Genomic DNA, 25,702 nt, shown 5'->3' with positions numbered 1-25,702 from the left:
GCACAGACGCTGTTGTCAATAAATCAGAAGTATCTAGGAACAGCTTGAACAACTTTTATTTTTTTAAAGTGCTTAAAACGTAAATAACAAGCTCTTTATAAACATTAGTTGCAACTATTAAAACATGAAACACACAGAACCCACTTCCTGCATACATGAAGTACAGGAAAACCAGCAACCCCAAATACCCCACCACTTCTCTCCAACTTTGGGATGTTTTTCCACCCCACGTTTATAACACAAAACACACTGCTGTTTCTTCACAGACAAGTCGTAAGGCTGGGTTTACAAGACACTGTTCAGTATCCATATCCCTTCAGGTTTGTTCCAGTTTAAGGATATAACTTGGCATTTCTTCTGTCCCTCTTTGTAACTCTGGGTCAGAAGGGCCAATAAAGACAGAAATAAATCACTTGACCAAAGTTCTTTAAAATAATAAAAACAAACAATCGTGGGCAGACAACGAAAGCAGAGCACAGATGTGACTAACAGCATCCTGTGGAAAACGTATGAAACGGTTTGAGTGTGGAAAGCGAAGGACAGATCAGGATGCAAGACAAAAATACAGAGTTATTGCAATGGCCTTGCTTAAAATGGCACCACTTAAAAGCTGCTAGCAGCACAGGCAGCTTCATTAAAATCATTTCATCTGCTTGGCTCAGCAAAGAGCAACGGCATCCCAGGTGTTGTCTTGTACGTTGAAAAAAGTACTGTTCATCTCCCTGTTTTTGCAAATAAAATCACTAAATGTGAATTTGGGACATGAGCAACATTAAACTTTAGAACATTTTCCCCAATTCTTTATTTTGTTCCCTAAGAGAGGACATCTATGTCCTCAAAACCAGCCTTTTCTGGTGACTTAGAGGTTTTAACAAAAAATTACACAGGTAGACTCTGCCTTCAGTGTTATTCTGTGGTATAGTCAAGCCTTGCTTGTGCTTATGCAGAGAATAAAAACCATTTGGAGAAAAAGAAATTGCAGAATAGTAGGGTGAAGAAACAGAGAACACCAACAGCATCTTTAAAGATGCCCTTTGCTAAACACAGTTGTCATTCGTAGATACCTTTGGATGTCTACACACTCCAGGACAGACATGAAACATCAGGGCAGCCTTGGCTATCATCATCACTCATTTTCTTTCCCCACAGCCCCTGTCTAATGTGAGAAGCTAAGGTACCCATCCTGTCTCCCACCACCGTGACTGCTGGGTGACCCACCCTGTCCTTTGGAGATGCTCTGCTATTACAAAGTTGAGGCATGAGCATTTTGGCCCCGCTTGCTCTGCAGACTTTCTAACCACATCCGACATGGAGCAGATGCCGGTGGTGCAAGGCAGTCCAGGGACCACACCGCTCTGCTGTGACGCATGGAAAGCAGGTCACAGGAAGGAGACTTATATTGCTGAAAAGGCCATACACCTGATACAGTCTTCTGTAGCTCTGAGATAAACTTGAATATATAAAGTGCAAAACATTCAAGCTTTGGAAAAAAAGGCAGAGACCTGACTAAGGCAGAGAGGGGCTTACAGAGGCAGTTAAATGTAATGGAAGAAGAGGGAGAGAGAAGGGGAGAGGCAGGGAGGAGGTGTAGCCAGCTCTTAAAAACATTGGCACTTGTGTGTGGGGAGCACCTACAATACAGTCATCCTCAGGAGGAGAGACAACCACAACAAAAATCTCACGAGAGCAGCCAGAGGCAAACCGGCCCTATAGGCGTCCAAGGGGAGAGGAATGGGGTGCTGCTGGCACCCTGATTTGGTCTCAAAAGCGTTTTTTCTACTTTGCATGTTGAAAGAGCAGCGTAAAAGATGGCCTGGAGCCCACTGCTGACCATTCATGAGGGAGAGGCCCAAGGAAGCAGCTGTTCTGCAGAGAATGGAGAGCCAGCGAGGACAACTGGCTCTCGTATGGTATTTCAGCTCTACACCTCCCCCTTAATAAAGTCCATTTGACACAAGCCTGTACAGCTCAGCATCTTTGTCTTTTGTCGTGGCCACCCCTTCTCCTAGCCTTCCTTCCCATGCTATACGTGGCTATTCCAATGCTGTACTGCTTTCCAGCTGTCCACAACACCTCCCTGCCTGGCTTTAGGTAAAAAGAAGGATTCTCCACAAGAGATACACACCCAAAAAGGGAACGCAGTTCTCAGGCCAGGGGATCCTTTGATTGTACAGGCAACAAGAAGTTCTTGGTACTTATATAAAGAGGGGCAAATACATTCCCTCAGGCCCTTACACCAGAACGTAAGTCCCCCCCACCTGAGACACAAACAGAGGGAGGAAGGACATAAAGATGAAGACAGAAGCATGAAACCCCAGTTTACTTTCCTGTTAGGGACAAAGGCAGATAGGAACTCAAGGCTTACGGCCAGTATCTTCCAGGGTAACAAATCCTCCTTCTCATACAATGGTCCACAGGCTGGATACGACCAAACGGTGCCAATGATAGTAATGACAAATCTCTTTTTAAACTGATACCCCTTACTGCAATAGCCCTCTCCAATCTCATACTTTGAGCATGACCCAATACTGTCTTTATCCAGCTGTATTTTATCTAGGAATATTTGCCATGCTCTTCCCCCATGTCATCGTTTAATATATGTTTCTCCCATGTCACTTGCATTCCTGCAAAGGACCAAAATCACCAAACTGCAATTAGAGATGGGAAGGCTCTGCTAACTGCTTCTAAAAATAAACACTTCTCTCAAATTAGTAGAGAAACAAAAGAAAGCTGGTCAAGCTGGATTATACTGAACTAAGAATTAGATTTTTAAAGCCTTTTTTTGTAGAAAACTCCCCTTTTTCTATTGCAAAAGGCACAATTTTTCAAAGTCACGGTATATGTTGAAACAGATAATGAGAAAAGAATATAGAAGTTTAAATAAAATCAAGTAACTTTTGAAGATCTACAGAAGAGAGAAGATGCCTTACATGTAAAGACAGCTCAAGTTCTACAGCAACTGATCCTTCCAGCCAAAAGCTGACAAAGCAAGAGAGGGAGCAACTTCCTTTACATACCCTTCAACAGCATCTCCAAATCAAAGCTATGCTGTACTCCTGTGCGGCCAGGAGCACCACTCATCAGCCTCAGACTATCATCACCTGCAGTTATTAAACCAAGCAAATCAGAGGGCTTGATATGGCTGCTCAACAGTTAGTAGCAAGAAGCATTCAACTCCTGACAGAGCTGGCCTAGAACATCTAATGGTGGGCCCAAGCCAGAGGCGTGATGTGGGTGTGTAGATTTGATGTAATTCCAGCCGTGTTATTAATACTGGCTTTTAGATGGTCTATATCTATTACTGAATTGCTAGTTTCTACAGAACGTATCTGCACGTGTTTGACAGATGTCTGACTAAAGAGGATGTCATGCATAGAGAGATGGATAGCTGGGCAGTCAGACACCCTTTCCCACTAGCTTTGGTCCTTATGGCATTTTCCTGTTGTATTAAGACAACACAAAGTCAATGGCGGAGGGGAGGGGGCAGCCCGTGAAAAGCAATCCCTGTGAACACAGGAAAGGGGGAGTGTAATACTGAGTAGAAAATTCAGCTGTGGTTTATATATACGGGAGTCCCCAGTGCATACTGGTGCCAGCCAGCCTGGTGATGGGTTGGGTGGTGTTAGAGAAGAGCTCCTACCATACTGACCTTGCACAAACTAACTATCACTGGCACTTCCTCCAGATTATGAATTTAGCTTTGAGCTGAGTAACTAAGGCAGCATCACAAATCTGCATGCACGCAGTGAAGGTACCAACACAGCTCACACTTAGGCAGTGACACTGGCTTGAGTTCTTTATGGCCTCCAGTTCTAGCGCTGTCGCTTCCTGTAGCATCTCCCACGTGGTCAGGTACAAAGAGGAGCTGGCTCTTCAGATGGAGACCCTTCATTTTGGGGTATGACACATGAGGCAGGAAGGGAAAAAGGCATCCAGCAGTCTCTTCCCCTAGCTGCCCTGCCCAGCAGCCTCAGTGGACAGTAACATGCGGTCAGACCATTACCAAGTTTAAGCATCCTTGATACGGCATCAACCAGTTTATCAACCTGTCCGTCAGCCAGGATACACCCTCTCAGAGAACAGAGACGTGGAGGAGAGTGGGCAGGAAGAGCAGCAGTAGCAGGATGAAGACAAGGGCTAGGTGGCCAGTTTCTGGCTCTTGAATATCCATGGACCACTTAAAGCGCTGGCAGGATGAGTGCCTGAGAAGATGCCGCTCGGTCACAATGACAGGAGCCAAAGGAGGCATCGGCCTCCTGGGGAGGACTCTGCTCCTCCCCATAGGGTGGAGGACAGCCCACCACCCTACAGTTCCCTGGAGCCAGAGCTGGGATAAGCTTGGGCTGGGGAGAGGCAGATAACCTTTCCTGCTAAACTCTGCAAACTTAAGCCACTGGAGCCCTCTTGTAAGAGGAGGGGGGAGTGCAGGGATGTTTGTAGCATGTTTATTGGAGAAGTGCTCTAGGCAAGTGATGCTGGTCTCTGCAGAGAGGTTACTTGATCTTTCCTTCCCCCAGCGGGATCTGGAGAAGTGCGGGAGACTGTTCCATGATGCGCACCAGCAGCTGGTCGATGTAATTCTCCAGTTCATGGATGTGCTCCTCCTTCTTGCTAAGTTCCTTTTCCCTCTGCAGCAGGAGCTGGATGAGTTCATCATGGGTCAAGTGATAATACTTGGCTGACTGGTCTGGTAAGGTGGGATCCTATGGCAGAAACCAAGTGAAACATTCAGTGAGTTGAACAAAAACCACTGCTCCCTTTAGAGTTTGCAGGTGCAGCAACAACCAATGCAAACAGCAGATCTTTCTTTTTTCCCAAGTTTGACCTAATGGGCCTGAGACTGTGTGCAGCTATCGCTTCATACTTTCACAAAGCAGCTTTTCTGCATGCCACACAACTGCACAGAAGCATTGGACACAGAACAGCTGCACAGTCATCTAGGCCAATGCAGTCCTCCGTATGGCTAGAACTGACCGCAGAACACTTCCATTAGTGAATCAGTCTTCGTCTTAAAAGTGAACGGAGTTTTCCCCAAAGACTGTTTCAGACCTCTGTCCCCCAGCAGTTAGAAGCTAAGGACATGGGCACAACAGAGCATGATTAAATTAGCCTGGCATAATGAGGCTTGGCATTAACTATTCTTTCACTTTGGGCTTCCTCCTTCCCCTGCAGCTGAAGGCAGATCTAGATGATGGCAGAAGAGTAGAATAAAGATAAGAGCAGAAAGACCCCTCAGAAGTTCCCAGAGGGCAAGAGCCCCAGGGAAGTCAGGTCTCCTAGCAGGGCTGGGGTTGGCCAACAGGCTGGAGTAACATAGGGGAGCAGGACCCAGCCAGATCTCGTCCCAGGAAAGACGAGGTGGTCGCAACCTATGACTTGAACTGCCCACAGAGCACCACAAAGGGCTTTCTGGGTACAGCAGGGATGCAGTTGTCCTTCCATCAAGGTGAACTCCAGCAGCAGCATTTTACATGCTCAGCTGGGGAGGCAAACATGGAATAGCAGTAGTCAAAGGGAAAAACAGAAGGCATCCGCATGGGACTATACCCTCAGACGTTTCACACAGATGTTTTGCTTGTCTCAACACACCAGCATTTGAGACACAGCCAGGCAAGCAGTACTTAAACAAGGAAGCATCTTCCCTCCACCCCTGCCAGGAGAGAAAACCCTTCAGGCCTTCAGTCAGGCCCAACCGGGCAGTGATCACATGCTCCACCTTAGGAGACTTTTTGCAGACACTGATGCCTTGCAGATAACCAGCTATTTGCTTATATTCTGTACTATAAAAACCCAAACCAAAGGAAGCACTGGGAGAAGCCATGAGGGGCTGACAAGAATCAGTGGCCATGTCATGGTGGAAGGGAGGCCAGTGGGACACTGTGCAAGTAGGATTAAGGATGTTACAGCTAATATATGTGGTTCTGCTCATGCTGTAGCAGGACCGTGTTCTACATCCTCCAACACCCATTTTCTGCTCCTTTTTGTCACCGACAAAGCAACATCATGAGGAGGTGAGAACGTGGTGGTGGGATCCTACCTTTAACTTCTTAGAGTCTGTTTTTTCCGGATGAGACAACGGTGCCATGGGCTGGACGCTGCTCGTGGTGACTGTTTTCAGCTTCTCCAGGCCACTGCTCAGGGCAGTTGTCAGGCTGGACCTGTGCTGCTTCTTCTCACTGGAGACCTCTTGCACTGCAGCGCTTATGGGTTTCACCGGGTGAGGACTGAGGAGAACAAGGAAGTTGGACAGTTAACACCCTGCACAGCTGGGAGTGACACTGCTGACTGTCCCTAAGGTTTTTATGGGGATGGGACCCACTTATCAGATTTAGTCCACTCCACATAGCTCAATTCTCTAAGCATGTGCTCCTCAAAGCTCACCTGCTCTGAGGAGAGAGAGAAGAGCCAGGGTCCTCTAAAGCAGGCAGCCCAGAGAGCTCTCCAGCACCATCTCCAGGCAGGGATGAGATCTGTGCCAACATGGAGCACCAGGACACAGGCTCAGCCAAGACACAGGCCAGGCCTGTGCACACACCTACAACACTCAGTGCACACCGAAAGCGCTGTGTGTCCTGTCTGACAGGCCTCAGCGCACCTGGGGGAAATTTAACCCAAGTCAGTGCAATCAGGGGCTGCTATGGCCATTGCCCAGATGGGTATTTTGTTGTCTAGGAGACCCAAGATTCATATCTGGAGTTACCACTGACAGTTCACTGATGATCCTGCACCACTGCAACCACCAGTTCCTGCACTGTCTAATGCCTTTAACCTCTGCCCACCCCAACACGCAGGCCCCACTGCCACCACTAGCTCCCAGCAGTTATCTGACCTTATGTCAGACCTTCAGGATTACAAAGGCAAAAAATGTTTTCTCTCCTCCTCCCCTTCACCTCAAAGGGAAACTTCTGCGAGCCACAGTGCCGCTGTGATCACGACCAGGGGCTGGTTGTGAGCTGGACGTGCTGCACAAGGCAATGCACCCCACCATCCCGCGATGGCCTCTCCCACAAAGGCACCGAGCTGCAGGCATGGGGACTCACGCCACCAACCTTGAAGGCACCACAGGATTTGCCCTGAGATATGTTAGCCAAAACGGGGGGTAAAGACACCAGGCACCTTCTTTGCCAACTATCGGGGAAATTTTATTTTCATCTACTTTTGCCTCACTGTTCATCACAGTTCAGCTGTTTCAGTTCATCCAGACACTTCCAATAGCTTCTGGGCTTAAACAAAGAGTGATGGAAAGAAGTGACCTGATGCTACTTTCCTGCAAGGATCAGCAAGTCCTGTGTGCCAGCACTCAGGGGTAAGATCTTCAAATCTACCCAGGAGCTCCATGAAGCCCCTGTGCTTGTCAGGTGCAGCAGCTGCCCTGGAAAGGGAATTCATCACACCTGCTGTGCACCCAGACAGTGCTGCAGGGGAAGGGGAACATCCTGCATCCCAGGAGCTCGCAGCACCTCATCTCTCAAGCAAGCTCAGTCCATATTCACAGATGGGGACCTCAGGTGTTGGCAGCATGGGTTGTGGGAGGAGGAATAACAGTGTGAGCTGTCAGGCAGGTTGGGACAGACCCCTCAAGTCCAGCTTGTGCTCTAACCACCAGAGCTGTGCTTTATTTCCATCTCTAAAGCAGAGCAAGGAACTTAATTTTTTTTTTTTTTTGAAACCTTTAAGGCAGTCAGCAGCCTTGCCTGAAAGCCATACCTACATCACAAGTTAAGAACTGCCCCCTGTGAGAAGGGAAACATCCCCTCAGCAGCGAACAGAGCTTCTGTGCTCTAGCAGTGCCTTGGGATGCTGGCACAACAGGAACAGAGCAAGCAGAAGAGAGACCTTCTCAAGCGTTAAGATCACAGTGCCCAGCACCTACTCCCAAGAGGCTGTTCAGGCCAGATGGGATTCTGGAATACCGGCCCGTCTGAACATGCTTGGGCCACAGAATGGAGAATCTGCTCCTGCTTCCAAAGTCTCCAGACAGAGAGATCATCAACCCTCCTGGACATGTTCTTGGTTCCTTTCACACACTGCCAAGACTCAAAACTGGGTCTTTGCCCCTTCTGTTTCTGAGTCTGCTGCCCATCTGGCAAGGTTAGACTCAGATGGGAGAAGAAATGGTGTTTCAACCCTGCTCCAGCTCAGAGCTGACCAGTGAGTCTGGGATGAAGGTAGTGTGGATGGCCCGGTTCCCAAGGCTGGTGTCTCCATGCCTTGTCAGTGGAGACAGGATCAGGAGGTACCAAGCAATCTCCCATTTGTGCTGATGGGGCACATCTAGAAAATTCTCTTCAATGATGACAATGGCCCCTGTAATCCATTTTCTAGAAGACAGCAATCATAGCCACCAACCAGTGTCAAGAAGCTAGAGCATTAACACTCCATATCAGATGTGTCCAAAAGCAGGGGCAGAGTCCAGGTTTCACAGACAGCTTGAAAGGATGGAGAGTGATCCCATGAGCCTTTGCAGGAACCCACTGACAAAGTCTGGAGTTGGAGAAGTCGCCATCCTGTATTCACCCTGAATTAACACCCTTCACCAGTACAGCTGCAAACACCGTGACACTATGCTAAAGCGTCCAAGCAGTTATCCACATCCTTTTGCTATGACATAAAGCAGAGTGAGGGATGGAGACCTTGCGGAGATCCTGAGCAGTTGCTCGTTGCCAGTCCTTTAAGAAGTGGAAGTACTGGTGCTGCTTGCTTGAACCTCTGCTAGCTGCAGAGCAGGAAAGGTATTTTTAAAGAGATAATGATCTCATTCCTTGCCATTGCTTCCCAGTGGCAGGAGAGGCTGCAGGGCAGTGCGTGCATAGCTCCCGCTGAGCAGAGCCTGGGGGCTTGCCCCCTCGCCTTGTCACTCAGAGAGGCTCCAAAAGCAAGAGGCATGCCTCCACCAGCGTCACACTCCAGGAGTCGGGCAGCAGGGTACATCCAGGCGAGCAGAGATTGCTTCATGCTTCACAGCCACGTCTGAAGTCCTGATGGATCTGCTGAGAAGCTGGACCTGTTTCAACCTGCCAGCACGAGCGTGAATTTGGGAGAAGAAATAACTGACCACACCAAAGACCTGCCTAATCCACTACCACATCTCCGTGTGACCACAAGTGAGCATGTCGCGACAGATCCTCCTCGTTGTTACACCCCATGAGGCCTTGCACTCTCACCAAGGAGGCAGGGGAGCAACGAGGATCTGGCAAAGCCTCGGGGCACGACTCCTCCATCACCAGCAGGCTCTGGCTCTAGCTTCCAGAGACACAGTCTAGCTGAAACCTGGGTGACCTACTTGGCCTCTGCCTCGACTTGCTGTCCAGAAGCAACCATGGTGATCAAAGCAGCCCCTTCTGACCTGCTCCTGCTAGGTGGCAGATGGGACATGAGTGACACTTCTGCATCAGCCCTCTTTGTGGGGAGAGGAGTGGGTTACAGCTCATGGTAGCAGCTTCCAACCCTGCTCTCAAACCTCTGCCTGTTTGTATGACTGCCTGCAATTCTTACTCTCTCTGTACTGCCGTTTCCCTAGATCTGTCACAATTTACTATGCTTTCTATGACAGAGAGGCTTTCTGATGAAGTGACAGGTCAAAAGTTTGAAAGGAAGTTGTTGCTAGAGGTAAGAATGCAAACTGACTTTTCAGTACCACTTCAGAAAACTGCCTGGGAAAATCCTTTGTAAAATGTATTTATACAGAATCCCAAGTGTCATTCATTTTGCTATAAAACAAAGCTAAGTTACCAACACGGTAAGAAACAAAGTCCCCTAAAAATGTACAGGAACAGAGAAGGAATCCTCTCCCAGCTCCTGGAAATGCTGTTTTTTTTTTTTTTTTACACAGACAAGAGAGTTTGTCCCTCTAATGCTGGCACAGTGCTTCCAATCTCACACTTAGACTTCAGAGGTTTAAGATGAATCTTAAGAGGTTTAAGATGAAACACCTCAAGACAGAAGAGGCACAGTCCTGGCCCCTCTCCCTTTCCCCATCTCCTGAGCAAATCCTGCTGTGTTGCAGCATGGCCTTCAGCAATGCTCCCAAGGTCATTGCTGAGCACAGTGGAAAAACTGGGGGAACTTCCCTACGGCAGTTCGGAAATAAGGTCTATATCTTCCCATTAAAATGCTTCTCAGAGGACAAAATAATACAGGACAAATCCAAGCAAGTCAGTCTCCCAGTTTCTAGTGGATAACCTGCCATGCCTGAAGCAGCACACAGCACCCAGGCCTGACTTCGCTGGAGAAAGGTCTACAGGAGGAAAGAGAATGACTGAACACAAGAGCAGCAACTCTCCCCCTAAGTCTATCTGTGGATGTGGCAAACCACTCTGAGCAGCAAGAGCTCCACCAGGACTAAGCTCAGATGCCAAAGACCAGCTTGGGATTTAACTTGGAACCACGTGTTCAGGAGGTTACAGGTCTGGTGCGCTCTCAACATCAGAAGGCACAAAGCAGCATGTGGCAATACAACCTCGGCACCACCGATGTTTCCAATCCCATCACCTGCAAGTGCCATAACGTGCTGCAGCGGTCACACATTTCACAGTTCCTGATCGATATGCAAGAAGCTTCCTAAGTGCTACACTTCTCCATGGCAGAGGGAGTTCCCAAATCACTACTGTGGCCTGTCCTTTGGGTCCCACCTGTACAGGGGGATGTGACCAGAGAGGCCTTCCCAGCACTGAGGCTGCTCTCCTGCCCTTCCCCAAAGGGTGGAAAGGAGAGCCTCCGAACACACAGTTGTTCTGACTGATGCTTCGAAGATCCTACCTTACCCAGTCACTTGGGTTTTGTGATGAGGGCCCTCCCTTGCTGCAGAAGGGCAGGGAATGCTCTGCCAATGCAATGAGCAGGCACTCTTCTCAGCTCAGGGTTCCCCAGCTGCATCTTCAAATCCAGTGCACAAAGAGTTGTTTCAGGAGGACACAACCTCCCAGCTCATTGTAACCACGCAGGCCCCAGGCCAGTCTAGGTGAGAGACTCTGGCCTGGTTCATACCAGCATCAGTCACAGATATAAGTTTTCCACTTAACCTGCCATCTCTAACAAACTGAGACTAGCAGGGAGCTGCTCTGGCCACTGAGGAGTGGACACGGCTCCCTATGTCCATTTTGCCATCCCACCCCAAGAAGGGCAAACGACACCATCAGAGACTCACTGGATCACCCACACCAGACACCAGCTCTTCCCTCCTCTGATGGAAGAGAGACACTTTTGTCCCAGTAATCCTTCATTCCTGCTCTTGGTTTGAAGCCTTTTCTTTCTTCTTCCACCTTTTCTGTACCTTTTCTTTTTTGTACCTACCACTGACCATCCTATCAGGAGATGCTTCTAGGAAAGGCAAGCCACATCAGTGACCAGGAGAAGGGGCCTTCCTCCTTGCCTCGCTTCCCCCATGACAACTGGGGGGAAGCACATATCCCCAGCTCTGTAATGAAGTGCATATCCTCAGAGCCTTCCACAGAGACCTCAGGTAACTCTTCAAAGATTCTTGAGTTGCAGCAGCAAGAAAACATCCATGTTTCACAGTTAGAGAAACCACAGAAGAGGTTAAAGAACTTCTCAGGCATGTAACATGACAGAAGCCAGCACAGATATGATGACTTGGATCCAAGCCCACTTTCCTCCCACAGGTCTGCCAGGCCTTGGATGGATGCACGGTCAAGTCCTAAGGTGACAGTGAACATGTAACATCTGCAGAGAGGGTCCTGGCACTACGCTCCTCTCATTACCTAACTTTACCCTCCAGGATTGCCAGACACTTCTCTTTCCATTAAGAAAAAAAATCAAGATGTTTCTGTATACTTGCTATCTGCAGATTTTGAACAAGTTATCAGTTGGAGAATAAATAATCCAGTTAAGAAGGATTTGAGGTTCTAGCAACAAGAAAGGAAAAAACAAAACAAAACAAAAAAATCACTCAACAGGCCAGTCTGTTGTTGGCGTCTGCTCCTGAGATCATTTTTGCATGCCAAACCCACCCTCAAGCCAAGGAGGCATCTTCATGCAGAAGGCCTATGGCTTGGGTTAGCTTCCGCTGACCCCATTCTCATGTGCTCCCTCTTCCTAGGGACGTGACCATGACCATTCTTAGGCCAGAAGGGATTTTATCATTTCAGTGTCCCTATGAAGCTCCATTTTCCCTTCTGTCACAGAAGTGAGGCAGATCAAACCAGTGCTAGAAGAAGCAGGTACCCCTAGTTCCCATTTAAGCCATAAGAGCTTCCAAATACAGACAACTCGATCCTTGGTACTCCAAGCACGTGGATCCCATGACAATCTTCTCCTGCCCTAGGCAGACTGGAGGAAGGTGTACCAGGGAAATCAGATGAAGTGGAGAACCTAGAGCAGAAGACTTGAGGCTTTACACTCAGCATCCTCCTCTGCTTCACAGCACTTCTACAAGCTTGAGACTCTGATCTGGGAGGAGGAACAGACCTTCTTTTCCTCTGATACACTGCCATAGGACCCCCTGCCCCTTCCTGCTATCCTCAGGGCTAAGTCCTACTTTCTTCTTTACCAACAGGAATCTTGGCAGGAGGGAGGGGAGAACGGCATTTTGCCACTGCCCCAGTGAAACTACTTTTGCTTTGGCTATGGAGAGAAGAAAGTTTTTAGTACCTGATGGTCATTTAAAAAGGAAAGAAACCAAAGCTGAATTAATGAAAAGGGAAGGGGCGATAGCTGCAAACATGCCATGAAGGAACTCATGAGAGCATTAATGGCTGGAAGCTCTCCAAGCAGACATGGAAAAGGTACCTATTTTGCAAGCAGAGGGAAGATGATGGAGCCAAAAATAGCACCGAGTGAAATGCAGCTGCAATTCTGCTGTGGCTGAGTTTTCAGCTGGGGCAAGTCTTGGATGCATCTGAAACCACTCACCCTAGTTTAGAGCAAACACAGGACACCAGCGGCCATTCTCCACCCTGGTCCGAGAGAGCCAAGGGTTTAAGCTGTTCAGGCAGGACTCTCTGGGACCACAGGTTTTCCTTCAATATGGGAAGGTCAGGAAAAGAGGACACGCAGCAACACATGGAGCTGCCTCCTTTGAGTCAACACAACCATGATCCGCTGACGCTGACTCGGGGCCCGCTTAGCGGCCCCCCAGCAGAAGGGAGACAGGGTTAACCTCTACCAAATACACACCCTTCGCCTTCCCCGGAGTGCTCACCTGGTCGTCTGCTGGAAAAAGGGCTTCTTAGCTGGCTGTGTCTCCCTGGGCAAAACCACGAGCGCTGACGCTTGTGTGTCACCGGACTGCAGCAAAGGGCAGGGCTGAGCTGCTGCGTGGCTGGTCACGGCAGGGACCCCACTGCTCGTGGGGCACGCAACAGGGGAAGGGAAATCAAACTGTTTAGGGTTAGTTGCAGCCACAGGGAAAGGGGTGGAGAAGGCCAAAGGCTGGCTGTCATGCAGGAAAGGAGGCTTGCCTAGCTGGTCCCCAGGGAGGTTAGTGGGCTGGAAGCCTTGCTGAAGAGCTTCCCTATCGAGGTCTGTGATGCTGAAGCTTCCCTGACTAGGCCTTTCGGGTAGTACAGCTTGAACAGGGAGGGTCTCTGGTGGCTTTTCCACAAAGGGATTTGTTGGGGCGTTTGGGCTGACTACGGGAGCAAAAGGATTGCCCAGGGCTGAAGCATCCTGCTCGCTCCTCTCCTCTGCTCTATCTGGCTTCCAGAAATCAGCCTTCTTGAAGTCTATCCTGCAGTCTGCTGACCACCTACGCCACGGCCCTGGCAGCCCCTCGGGCTCGCTGGACGAGTGCCCGCCCTGCTCTGCCTCCCGGGGAGGGCCCGCCGCTGCCTGGGGGCCACACGGCTCGGGCCGGCCTCGTGCTCGCCCGCTGGGGCTGGCTGCCAGCCCGCGCTGCCCCTCCTCATCTCCCCACGCCAGCTCCAGCTCCAGCTGGGGCGGACTCTCCCCACGCGCTAACCTTTCAGGTCGAGCGGCCTGGCTGGGACCCGGAGGGTGACCCGCCGGCTCCGGCTCTTCCAGAGCCGTCCAGAAGATCTCCGGTTGGCTGGAGTCTAGTTTGGAAGATGGGGTTAGTCCTGAGGGAACGGGCTTCCCGGGGAGCAGCTCCTGCTCCGGGGCTGTCAGCCACTCGGCACCGTCTGCCAGCCCAGACGAGTGCATCGAGGCGAGCGGCTGTGGCCGGGCGGCCTCAGTTACAGCAGATAAGCTTGGCTGGCTGGAGCTCCCATCCGCACCTGACGGACCTAATCCATCAAGGGAGGATTTCAACGGGCAAGTCCCAAACTGCTCAGCCACATCCGTCTCACTTCTCTCAAACAGCTTTTCCCCCGAAGAGCTGTCCCGTTTTGCCAGCTCGGGTGCTCTCGCCTCCGAATTAGCCAAGTCCTCAGCGGCAGAGTCAGCATCCTCGGCGACCGGATTGCTCCCGGCTTCGGTTCCCGTGGTGCTGAGCACCGGCAGGCTGGGAGCTGCTGGGACGGAGGGCTCGCAGCTCAGCCGGGCCCTCGGCAGCACTGTTTCCACCTTCGGGCCCTCCGCGTTTTCCTGCTGGTCCTCGCCGCCTCGCGGCCCCGGCTGCGGGTCGGGACCGTCGTCCTCACCTTCCCCTCTGCCGCCCACGGCTGCGAACCACCGCGGAGGTTTGGGGGGCGGCGCGGCCACCAGCGCATCCGAGCCCGCTGCCATCTCCTCCCTCTCTCGGACACCGGTCCACGGAGAGGGGCGCGTGTGCCCCTCGCGAACGTCTGGGGCGACTTTCGCACGACTTTCTCTAGCCTCTAGCCGCATGCTCGCCTGGAGCCGGTAGACTGACGTCCGTATGTCGAACATTTCCTCCTCGCTACCAGCGCCCTGGGGTGCCTTCTCCGGCTTGGGTGCCGTGGGGAACTGTTTCGCTGCCCCATCTCTGAGCACCCGCGGGGGCACGGCAGCCACGTTGCTCCCGGGCGGCGTTTCAGAGGGATTCTGGGGGGTGAAGTTGCTTCTGGGAAGCATGCACGCGGCAGCGTGAGAGCTGCTCTTCTCTTCAAAGATGCCTTCATTAAGGAAGGGCCGTTGTCCAAACACGCTCTCCTGATCTCCGTGCTCCCTCTCAAATGCATTTTGGGCACTTTCTGACAGATGAGAAGCCGTTTCAGTAGCTATGGTCATCCATCCATTTTCCCCTGCACTAGCGAGTTCTTCCTCATTACTATCCTGTTCCTCCCTGGCAATATTTTCAGCAGTTAGCTGTGCGGAAGCTTCCTTCTCCCCTGCATTTCCTGATGCAAAAGCGGCTGTCCAAACCGTAGGTGTGCTGCTTTTCCTCCTTCCCATCGACCCTGCAGACACAGGGCTCAGCACATCTTCTATCACAGTCGCTTCCTGGGTTGTGCTCACCAGGTTCGCCCCCACATCTAAACTGGAGAAATTTGTCCAGGACCGTAGACTTGGAGGCATTTCACTGATAATTTGGGAATCGGCCTTTTCAAATACCTTTGTCCCATTCTCATGAGCCAGGTCGGTTGACCTTTCTGTCGGACTAGCTGCATCTGGATCGTCAATGAAAGCCATGCCCTCCACCGCTACAGAAGCAAATAAGTTTTCTTTCTTCAGCTCTGGTTTGAGCCTGCTGGTAGCAAAGGCATCAAAAGTATCGTCCCACTCCGAGAGGGGAGGAGGAACAGCAGGTTTCTCATCGGGAGGAGCAAGGTCTCCTTGTGCTGGGGGAGTAGTTTCTGGAACGGGCACAGAAATGCTTTTGGCTGGAGACTCCCTCTCTGGATCTTTAACTCTTAGGGAGGCAGAGGGACTGCAATCCTCAGAGGAATAAAAGCTCCCAGCGACCTCTGTTGAAGCATGCGGCCCAGACGGGAAACTAGAGAAAAAGCGAGTAGGTGAAGGAGAATTTAGTACCTGGTCAGCAAGGAGGTCCTCAAAGAAAGGATTGCTCTGCAGGGAGTTGAGGAATGGATTGGTAGGGGACAAGCATCCAGACTGACTTTCTCCAGTAGCGGAAGACAGGTTAGTGCTAAGCATGCTAGCGAGATGGGCTACAGCGGCAGGAGGAAACTGGGCAGGGGAGCAAGGAGAAATATGAGAAGGAGCATCTGAGCTGGTTTCTACCTGAGGAGACACTTCCAGGCTGTGGAGGGAAGACAAAACAGTCCTCCTGGTTAATGCTGTGACAGTGCTGTAAGCATACACCACATACACTACAAACGCTTCAGTTCAAAGCAATGCAATGATCAAATACATACTCTTCTCTCTTGTTAGGCAGAGCAATGATTATGGAGTAAATGCATGGAAAGGGCATGCACTACAAAAAGGAAAGAGCAGCCCTTGTTTTAGAACAGTTTGCTAAGTTTCCCCCTTCTTGCTCAAGCAGTCCCTAAAACTCAGGAGCTAGAGAGGTTTATTCCACCTCCCGTGGCCCAAGGACTCGGCTTATTCTTTGTCCAGATGTTGGTGCGTACCGAGGGCAGATGGCACATGAGAAGCCCAGCTGAGCTCTTGGCTAAGGTCTCCTTAAGCCAGTAAGAGCACACAAGAGCAAGTCTTTCCCCGTTTACTCCAGTGTCTCGTTACGTGTTTGGCTACATATCAGGAAGCCAGTGGCAGTGGTGCTCCCTCTCCCACAAGCGGGAGAGCTAGCGTGGCTACCAGCGAACAAGGAGTAGGAGCCGAGAGGGACAGAGCACGTGGCCAGGACGTGGGACTGGCACACAAGGGACTCCGGCCCCGTTCTCGGCTCTGCCAAACCTCCCCAGGTGCCCTTCATCAAGTCACTTCTGGCCTGAGTGCCCACGATGCCCAAATCCCCACATGGGACCCAAGAGGAGGGAAGGGTCTTGGCACATCCTAAACTCAGACTATTGATCTCCTTCTGCAGACCTATTTTCCCACTCAGCCTGAAGTCAGGCTGCCTGTTCTTTGCTGCCTGTGAAAAAGGACTAGATTGACCTTTCTGTTCTTTTGGGAACTCCTCTATCAACGTACTCGCCACCACCGAGGACAGCTTTGCCAGGCTGGGGGAGGCAGGCAAACGTTGGCCATCCTGAAAGTTTTCACACAACGAAGGACGCAGCTTGGACGTCCCACACCCCTGCCAGTGCTCCGAGTGCTGGCTTCCTCCTCCTGATCCCCTTCCCCTTGACTCACCACTGCCAGGAGCCACCCAGGCCCCCTTTCCTCCCAATCCTGGCCCCACAGTTGGGGCACTCAGCACTGGCAACAAAAAAATGAGCTATAGATATTAATTCATTCTGCATTGGCCACAACAGCACACCTAGATGTGGCCAAAAGGTGAGGTGCCCGCTTACAGGAGAATTAATGGAGGGGGAAAACACAGTTTTCTCCTCTATTTTCAGCCATCGGTCCTTGTGAAAGAGAAATGCACTGCTTTGCCAATACGCACAGCGTGCCCCATCTCCAGCCCTTGAGCTACACCATGGTACGAGCCTGCCTCAGCCAAGCTGCTTGCAGGGATCACAAGCCACACCAGAAGGTCACCCATGGCCAACACGCTGCCTATGAACCCCAGGCCACCCGTCCTGCCACACCGATGGTGAGGGGCCTGGGCTGGCTCTCTGAGGACTCAGCCTTCATGGAGAGCCAGGCTTCTCCCCACACAGGAACCACGTCCAGGACTCACCTTTGCTAAGCCCCTTCTCCTCTTCCAACTTCACTCTGTCTCCGCTAAAGGAGCGCTGCATTTTCCCCCATGAACTCAAACACCACAACCAGCTCAACCATCAGAGAGCCTGGAAGACACGTCCCCGTCGTGGTCTGCGACTTGCAACTGGCCGGCAAGCGGTTGTGAGCGAGCCACGAAGCACATTTCCACAACGGCACGTGGCCACGCAACCACCCTGCTCCCGGGGGCTGCACAGGACGCGGGCAGCCTCCCCTCTGCAGAGCAGACGCATGGCCAATGCAGTAGGTTTTAATAAGCCACGTGAACACCGGCTGCAGAAGGGAACCAAACGGCAAAGCTGCTTGGACAACAATTTGCACCTCCTGTTATGGGTGGTTCCGTCACAAAAAAAACTTGGAAGTATTTTGAAGTGCAAAAATGCCATCTTGAGGCAAACGTTAGTGACGTGGAGAAGGGGCAGTCATCAGTGGTTGTCTCCAGAGCAGGCAGGATTGTGAGCAGGATAAATATGGGATATGGATAAATAAAAATTATTTAACTCACTGTTTCAAGCCCTAGAAGCCCTCACACTGCAGTTACACGAAACGGCTGAGCCAAGTGTGGTTTGCCGTTGAAGGCAGAAGGCCATTAGGACTTGTGAACCTTCACCATCCTCAAAAAAATGAAGTTTCCGTAACAAAACCTCCCATGGGAGGCTTAAGAGGGGTACAAAGACGTAAGGACCAGAGCACCTTGGGAAGGAGCTTATTTATTCAATCGATGCCATCGAAGCCTCCTCCTGCCTAGTTTTTAGGGAGGTAACATGCACAGGCAAGCGAGTGGCTGATCCCCCGGGGTGCCCTGAGTCACCCTGTGCCCTCGCAGCGGGATCAGGGGGATGCGGCAGGCAGCTGCAGAAGGAGAGGCAATTCCCACCAGCCCACCAAAGCCACATGCGAGGTTTGTCTTTGAGGACAGAGTCCCTGTCCCCAGGTGACACTGCTGCTGCCACGTGTGACGGACACTTGCAGAGCAATTCCTGCGCCTCCAGCCTCAGGTCTCCTGCTCTTCCTTCCCACCACAGGGCAGTTTTTAAACCACTTTTTAACCCTGTCACCAGAGCTGGAAAGCCTGGGCCAGGGTGTTTTCACACATGAGATGGCATCTGTTACCGTCTTTTAACCCAAAACTGACACCAAATTAGATGGATGGTATTTGAAGGGCCTTTGCCTGCAACCAAGTCAACTCCAGCACACATCAGACAATACTGCAAACACCACTGAGCAAACCCAGCAATTCAGGCACAAAAAGCAGCCCTGAAACCTTTTCCACTCAAATCAGCAGCTGAGCACCCACTTGGTGCTGCAGGCAGAGACAGCTCGTGGGTGCCCTCTCCTGCTGTCACAAAGCAGCAGTGGTGGCCGTGGCGCGGAGCCTGGTCCCGTCCCCATCGCCGCACAGCCCAGCCACCGCTGGCTCTTCGCAGGGACCAGCACAGCAGGGTGGAAAATGCATCGCGGCAGCTGGGCACACAGCTCCGCGGAAGTTAACGCTCCGAGTGGCCTGTTTCTTCCAGAGCATTTTAGGCCTTGGCTCCTCGGTGAAAATAAAACCTCCTGGAGAAGCGATGGCAGAAGTTGATGGAGAAGGTGCTGCGGCTTTAGGCATGGATCACCCCAGGAGACCAGCAGCCTCTCCGTGCTTGACAGCGAACCTCTCTGGACACGGTGCAAAGTCAGGGCGCTTCGAGGTCGCATCCTGCCCACAGCATGCCCAAGATATCATAAGACCCACTTCAGAGCATATCTAGGGCATCCTCACTATTGCCACGAGGCCACGGCAGAGAAGCACATGAACGTTTGGGAGAGCGGACAGGCCAGCCCGTCTCTCCCAAATTCTCTGTCGCTGCAGCTAAACTGCTTTAGCCAGGCCTGGCAAATGGTTTTTTTTGCAGGTGGAGAAATGGGTGTGAAAGCCAGCTAGCTTTAAGGTGAAGCTGGACAGATACCCAAGTGGGGTTTTATGGTACAGCTGGTGATAGCACAGGTCTCTGCTCACAATCCAAAGATCACTGTGGCCAGCTGTGCAAGCTGCCAGCATCTGCCTCCTCCATACACCCGGCCGGTACCGGCCAACTCACTTGTCGGGATGCTGCACACAGCAGAGCAAAAGCGCTGTAGGACCTCCCCAGGGCAGGGTGAGATGCGCCAGGCAGTCGCACACAGCCCCTGGTCGGGGTCTCAGAGCTCAGGGACAGCTCAGGGCCAGAAAAGAGAAGTCCAAGTTCTTGCATAGGTTAAGGCCAGACTTGCAGTGACAGCAATAATTTCTTAACCACAAAACGGGAACACAGTGCCCTGGGGATACAACCTTCCCGTTTCCCCCCAGTACCTCAATGCTAAGATTCCCCCCTGGCAGGGGCAGCCAGCACAATGCTGTTCCAACAAGCTACATCATCCCAAAGCCAATGCTAAAACAGCTAGCAAGGAAAACAACCGCTTTTTGGAGTTTTCCATCTACAACACCTTAAGGATGCTGCTAATACTGAGAGAACACCTCAATTCATCTGACTTTATGAAAGAAGATGGTGAGGGCAGAAATGCCTGCAGCCACAAAGCAAGCCGGTGTGGCCATTTGGTGGCCTTGGACCCCCCAGCAGAACACATGCACCAAGGCATGAGCACCAGTTCACTGCCACTTGCTGCAAACTGACTTTCTCCCCTCTAATCTCCCCCAAATTCAAACTCTCCAAAGCAAGAGCACTGATAGATCAGCCAGCTAGGTCAGGCTTAGCCATCCAGAGCTGAAGATCTAGGAGATATTCCTTCCTCTTTCCAAACTTGCACCATGACCCAGCTGCTATTGCTTTTTCAGGCAGCAAAGCTCCAGAAGTCAGAGCAGGCACCGCTGCCCACGATGCTGCCTGCGTGTGAAGAAGGCAAGCAGTTGGCTTCGAGCAATACGTGGCTCTCATCAAACCAGACTGGAGAAGGGGGAGGAAAAAGGGGATCCCCGAATCCCAGTGCTTTTAAGTTATATGAAAATTGACAATACAGTGAGGATATCCAGCTTGCAAACTCTGCCTTCTTGCTCCTGGGGCGTCCAACCCTAGCTGTCACGTATCCTCCTGCCTCAGCCAAGAGCAGTAACTGCAGGAAATCACTTCCATTACACCCGCTTTAGCAAGGAGAAAAACCAAAGCAGAGATCCCTGTCCTGAGACCAGCAGCACAGGGCGAGCTGACCACACAACCTGCAGGGCACAGCCTGGCGACTCCACACTGCCCACAAACGGGTTTTATCTGCAGCACGTGGCTGGCTGGAACGGGGCAAAACTTGGCAAGTTTTCCACTGGAAACCCAAGAACAGCAGCACTACGTGTGTGAAAGCACAGCTCCATCCATTCTCCTGCACCTTTTCCAGCAACACTCACAGCAATCCTGCTGTAACAACCCAGGAGTTAAATCACCCGTAGTTACATCAGTGACCGTTTGGAAGCAGGCAAGCAGCAAGATCCAGCCTGAAATCCTGAGATCTCGGCCAGGGTAGCTGCAAGCAGCACCCACCACGAAGCTTCCCACTTGCTCCTGCACTCACCCCTGCCACTCACACTCGCTCACTTCAGCGCTCGAGTCCAGGTTAAGATCCTTCCTCATGATTCTGCTGAAGCAGCATCTCACACACAGCAACCAAGGCTCAATCCACCGGGCTCTGCTGGGCTCAAGCCCAAATGGCCACAGAGCCATAATCAGCTGCAGGCTCCTGATGAGAGCTCCCCGCTAACGACCTTCACAGCTGCCCCACGGCCTGGCTGGTTTCACCTCCTTGCCCAGCACCCTGGATCCTCCTGGGATGTCTGGGGATGGGCAGCTCACCCGCGTTTGCACCCAGTCGTTCGAAGGATTATCAGCCGGGCTTGGGCAGCAGACCTGCCTCCCCAGGACCACCCGGCCCGCGGAGCCGGTGCTGAGGACGGCGGATGCCTCTAGAGGGAAACCTCCGCTTGCAGCAGCCTGCTTTAAGATTTTTTCTTTGCTGTATTGAAACGCTGACTCACCCCCCCTCCTCCTCCCATACCCCATCGTACAGCTCTGCGAGCCAAAATAAATAGCGGATACCTTTCTGCCCTCATTTATTTGTTTGGCATCGCTTCACAGGCGCGTTTTGGCCTCTCAGCAGGAAAAAAACAAAACAAACCCGACGGCTGAGCAACCCGCTGCGTGCCGGGGCCAAGAGCCGCGCTGACGGCTCGGAGATTTGGGGCCAGCGGAGTTTTGAAATAGGAAACGCGGCGGCTGGAGCAGGGCTTGGCGGTGGGCGGCCTCCAAGCCGTCCAGGGTGTGAAACCTTCTGGAAGGGCACGACGAAGCGTGAGGAATTGGGAATCGGGGGCAGGATTTGGCCTCCTTGCTGGCCATCCCGGCTACGGACCGGGGAAGGGACAGTCAAGGTAGGGGGGTGATTTTGCATCTTCCTCCTGCAGAAGCAGAAGCCGCGAGCGGTACTAACGCAATCGCTTCTGCAAGAGCGACGGAGCCGTTCCTCCTTTCCTCCTCTTGCCCAAGCGCGAGATGCAGCCGCGCGTTATCATCCCGGCCCACGCCGCAGGAAGCAGACCCTGCGGAGATCTGATAACGGGCTAGGAAACGCCAGAAACGTTTAAACCAATTGTTTTGGCCTCAGGCCTCGGCTCAAATTAACCAGCTGAGCTTCTTCCTCGCATACAGCTCTCGACCACACAACCCTAAAACAACAAACCCCAAGCAGTCTTTTATTTGAGTCACCAAAGAGCAAACGTTGTCGTCCCCCCACCTCCACTCAGGCCGGTTCGGGAGCGGAAAGGCAGGGCCAGCGCGGGAGCCGCTCGCCCCGGCAGCCAGCGAGGGCTGCGAACGGGGGCCGCTTGGTCGGCAAAAAAAAGCCCGTAACAGAACAGAGCCGCATTGTAAAGCCGAAGTTAAAAACAGCCCGAAGCGAGCCGCTTCCTTATTTTAGAAAGGGTGCGGTTTCGCGAGAGCAGCTCAGGGCGAGCTATGCCAAGCGTGTCTTCGCTGCAGGCTAATTTAAACCGTGACTATAAAGCATCTTTCTAATTACAGCTCTTTTAACTAATTACAGGTTGGGTTTTGCAGCCCTGCAAACACGGCTGCTGTTGACACCATCTCCCCACGCTCAGCCGCAGGCTGAACCAGACCCATCCGTGACGGGCGAAGGGGGGGTGATACGACTCTGCTTCGTTAGCTGGCAGGAGCTGAAAACTTAAAGTTTCCAGAAGCAGAAGAGCAGGGGGAGAAAAAAATAATCCTTTCCATGGGTGAGTCAAAGAGGCAGGGAAAAACTGCTTGCTACAGAGGCAGGTTCTCCCTGCGAAGCAAAGCAAAGGCTAATCCAGCTCCGGATCTCCAACGAGTTGCACGGGTAATTGAAAAGCAGCAGGCTTATTTCTCCTCCACATGCAGATGTGCCTCCATAAAAAACCCGCAGATAAGCGCTGCTAACTTCTCCATCGCATGCTTTAGAGACAATACGCATTTTATTATCAAGCTGCAGATGGCATCTGTGTAATCTGCAGCCAAGGCAGATACTGTCAAGACCTAATAAATTTTTCAACAGCTTCGACTTGAATCGGTGGCGTGGTCTGCGAGGTAGACCAGCGTAAGGAAGGAGAATGAAATAAAAAATATAGAAGTTTTACATAATTAGAAGAAGATAAATAATGACATTGTAATTAATGGCTAAAAAAAATAAAAATTCAAGGACCAGGAAAATAAGTCTAAAGGCAATCTGTCCCGCTGTGACGATGGGAAGGCCATTTTTGCACGGACCGAGACTCAGCAGCCATCTCCCAGAGCCCATCCTGGGCCCTAGGCTAGGACAAATGCTTCTTGTAATGTTCTCCCCTGCCAAAATCATCTGCCCTGCTCTCAGAAACCCCAAATGCCGGGATTCCTCCCCTCCCAGCCAGGCAGCTCTGGCATTTCACCGTCCTCTGTTAGAGACTTCTCCTAATGTCTAACTTAAATCTCCCTTGCTACAGTTTAAGCTCATTACTTCCCACCTTCCAATTTGCAATAAAAGCCCTTTCGGATGCTTAGGAAGGTCCCCAAAGGGGCTCCCGCTAGTTTATTCCCTCCAGCCCGTGCTGCTTCAGAAGGACTCGTAGTTTCGGGAGGGGGAAGCCTCGCTGCAGCATAGCTCACCCCGGTCTCTCGCCGCGAGGTCGTCCCGCTCCGCCGGGCCCCGTCGCTTGGGCTGGAGACGACGTTGCAGGCAAGGCGCGTCCCAGCCGGTGCCTTTAGGCCGGCGTCGGCGAGGCCAAGTCCAGCGAGGGGCGACCGCAAGCCCCGCTCGGCGCCGGGTGCGAGAACCCCTCCAGCGAGGCTGCTCCGGGGGGCTGAGATTGAGGCTTTAACCAAAACCAGCTTGGTTTGAAGTAAAACTGTGAGCATTGAAGTAGATCAAAGAAAAACCCACATGGAGTAAAAACGCTACGGGAGGGGAACAGCCCTAGGTTCGGTTCCAGCAGCTGCCACTGAAAAAACCACAGGATCGTTAGAAACAAATAGTTTTTACGGGTGCCTCTCCACTGACTCCGATTTTCTCCTAGGCTGGATGCTACAAGCGTCCGGGAGCTGATTTACGACGGGATCAGACCTCCCTGCCCAGGAGACAGCGGCATCCCTCCGTGCGATGTGACCGGCACGGCTCACGTGATGCATCTCAACGCACAGCCCATGCTTATACGCTTCCAAACCACATTTCCCGCTTTGCTAAAATTGCAAAGCAACGAGAAACCCTCAGGTTTCTCACTGATTTATCAATGAAAAGACTCCAAGGGGAGTTGTGCAGGGCCAAATACCTTCTCCCCATCACGCTCACCCTGTGCCTCCACATTTGCTGTAGGTTCACGGCACCTCGCACCCTGCCCGAACCAGCGCTTGGCTACGCCGGGATGTTTTATGGGTTTGTTTTTCACATGGTGACTTTTCTGCTAGAATTTAACTCGGAGACGGCAGGTTTATTAATGCAAAACTAAAAAACGTCAGAAGAACAAACCAAAGTGCAAACAGTCTGTCCTTGCCGAAGCAGAGCAGTAGAGACCAGCGTCGCCTGGTCTCACCCAGAAGCAAAGCTCGCGCCGGGGAGGGACACGTATCGCTACAGCCACCTCGAGGCTCCTGGAAACGAGAGACACGGGAGTAGGAGCTAGAGCCACCGCAACCCGGGACGTCGGGTTCATCCCTCCTGCTGCCGGAGCAGTTTGGGGACGGAAATCCTTCCTGGGAAGCCCTCGTCCCCCGCGAAGGTGGCCCGTCTCTCCTCCACGGAGCGGCTGGGCGGCCGCGGCTCCGTCGCCATTCCCTTCCCCGTCATCTCCTCTGCGCGAGCCACTTCTCACCCAGTTCAGACACCGTGGCAGCATGTTCTTCTTTCTATTGCCCTTAAAGAAGACTATGAAATCGTCTTACAAATTGCAAAGATGATTTCTTCGCTGCAGAGCCGCTGCTCCGTCTGATGCACTCATGCCCTCGCTTACATCTGAGCAGCGTTTTACAAGCAATTTCCTTTAACTCGTGCAGGAATCTGATTCAGTTAAATAAACCCCGAGTGCCTTCCTCATTAGCGGAGGCTTACGCTGAATTAAAATCCCTCTGCTTAATAAATTAGGTTAAAGTCAGCCTAGATTAGAAAATCCCTGTAATAAATCAACCTGATCACTTCAACCAGCTCTAGACTGCTAGTTATTTTCACCGGCCGTTTTTCTACCCCGTTTTCTCCCTCTGATGAGCGATGGTGACACCATCCCGTGCTCTCGGTCAACCTCTGGACCCAGGCCGGCCCCCGCCAGAGCCGAAGCCGAGCCCCTCCGGCACACGCGGGGGGCAAAGCTCACGAGCAGCCGCCGCGCTCCGCTACCTCCGGCGCTGCCCGACCGCGGCGCGAGCACGCTCGTCCCCGCGCCAGCCCCGGCTCGTGACGGGCACCGGACTCGCTGCAGGGCCAGAAAACCAGCACGGAAACGGCACGGACCCGTCGTGGTTTGTGTGCCACGAACCCAGCGCCGGGGATTCAGAGGGATGAATCATCGCGTTAAGCCAGAACAATTGGGATTCACAACGGGGAGAAG

The 25,702-nt window shown here is 52.0% G+C and overlaps 1 protein-coding gene and 1 long non-coding RNA gene across 7 annotated transcripts in view; one reads left to right on the top strand and one right to left on the bottom strand.

The window, feature by feature from the left end:
- Positions 1 to 34: 34 nt before the first annotated feature.
- RAB11FIP5 (RAB11 family interacting protein 5) overlaps positions 35 to 25,702 on the bottom strand; it is a 39,876-nt gene continuing 14,208 nt past the window's right edge. For 4 of the 6 annotated variants that reach the window (XM_064511660.1, XM_064511664.1, XM_064511665.1 and 1 more), the window contains exons 4-7: positions 13,919 to 16,084; positions 13,160 to 13,300; positions 6,038 to 6,224; positions 35 to 4,703 (exon numbers count right to left, since the gene is read on the bottom strand). In XM_064511660.1, the coding sequence (XP_064367730.1) occupies positions 4,494 to 4,703; positions 6,038 to 6,224; positions 13,160 to 13,300; positions 13,919 to 16,084 (2,704 nt within the window). In that variant the 3' untranslated portion in view covers positions 35 to 4,493. The remainder of the gene's footprint in view (positions 4,704 to 6,037; positions 6,225 to 13,159; positions 13,301 to 13,918; positions 16,085 to 25,702) is intronic. The other 2 variants (XM_064511662.1, XM_064511661.1) reach the window with 2 other exon arrangements.
- Positions 21,892 to 25,298, top strand: LOC135328329 (uncharacterized). The gene is made up of 3 exons (XR_010389171.1): positions 21,892 to 22,024; positions 22,693 to 22,888; positions 24,182 to 25,298. It is a non-coding gene; the product is annotated as an uncharacterized LOC135328329 (long non-coding RNA).

This window comes from Dromaius novaehollandiae, chromosome 4 (assembly GCF_036370855.1).
Source record: "Dromaius novaehollandiae isolate bDroNov1 chromosome 4, bDroNov1.hap1, whole genome shotgun sequence".
Lineage (NCBI taxonomy): Eukaryota > Metazoa > Chordata > Aves > Casuariiformes > Dromaiidae > Dromaius > Dromaius novaehollandiae.
This window is presented reverse-complemented; position numbering and strand designations above follow the sequence as displayed.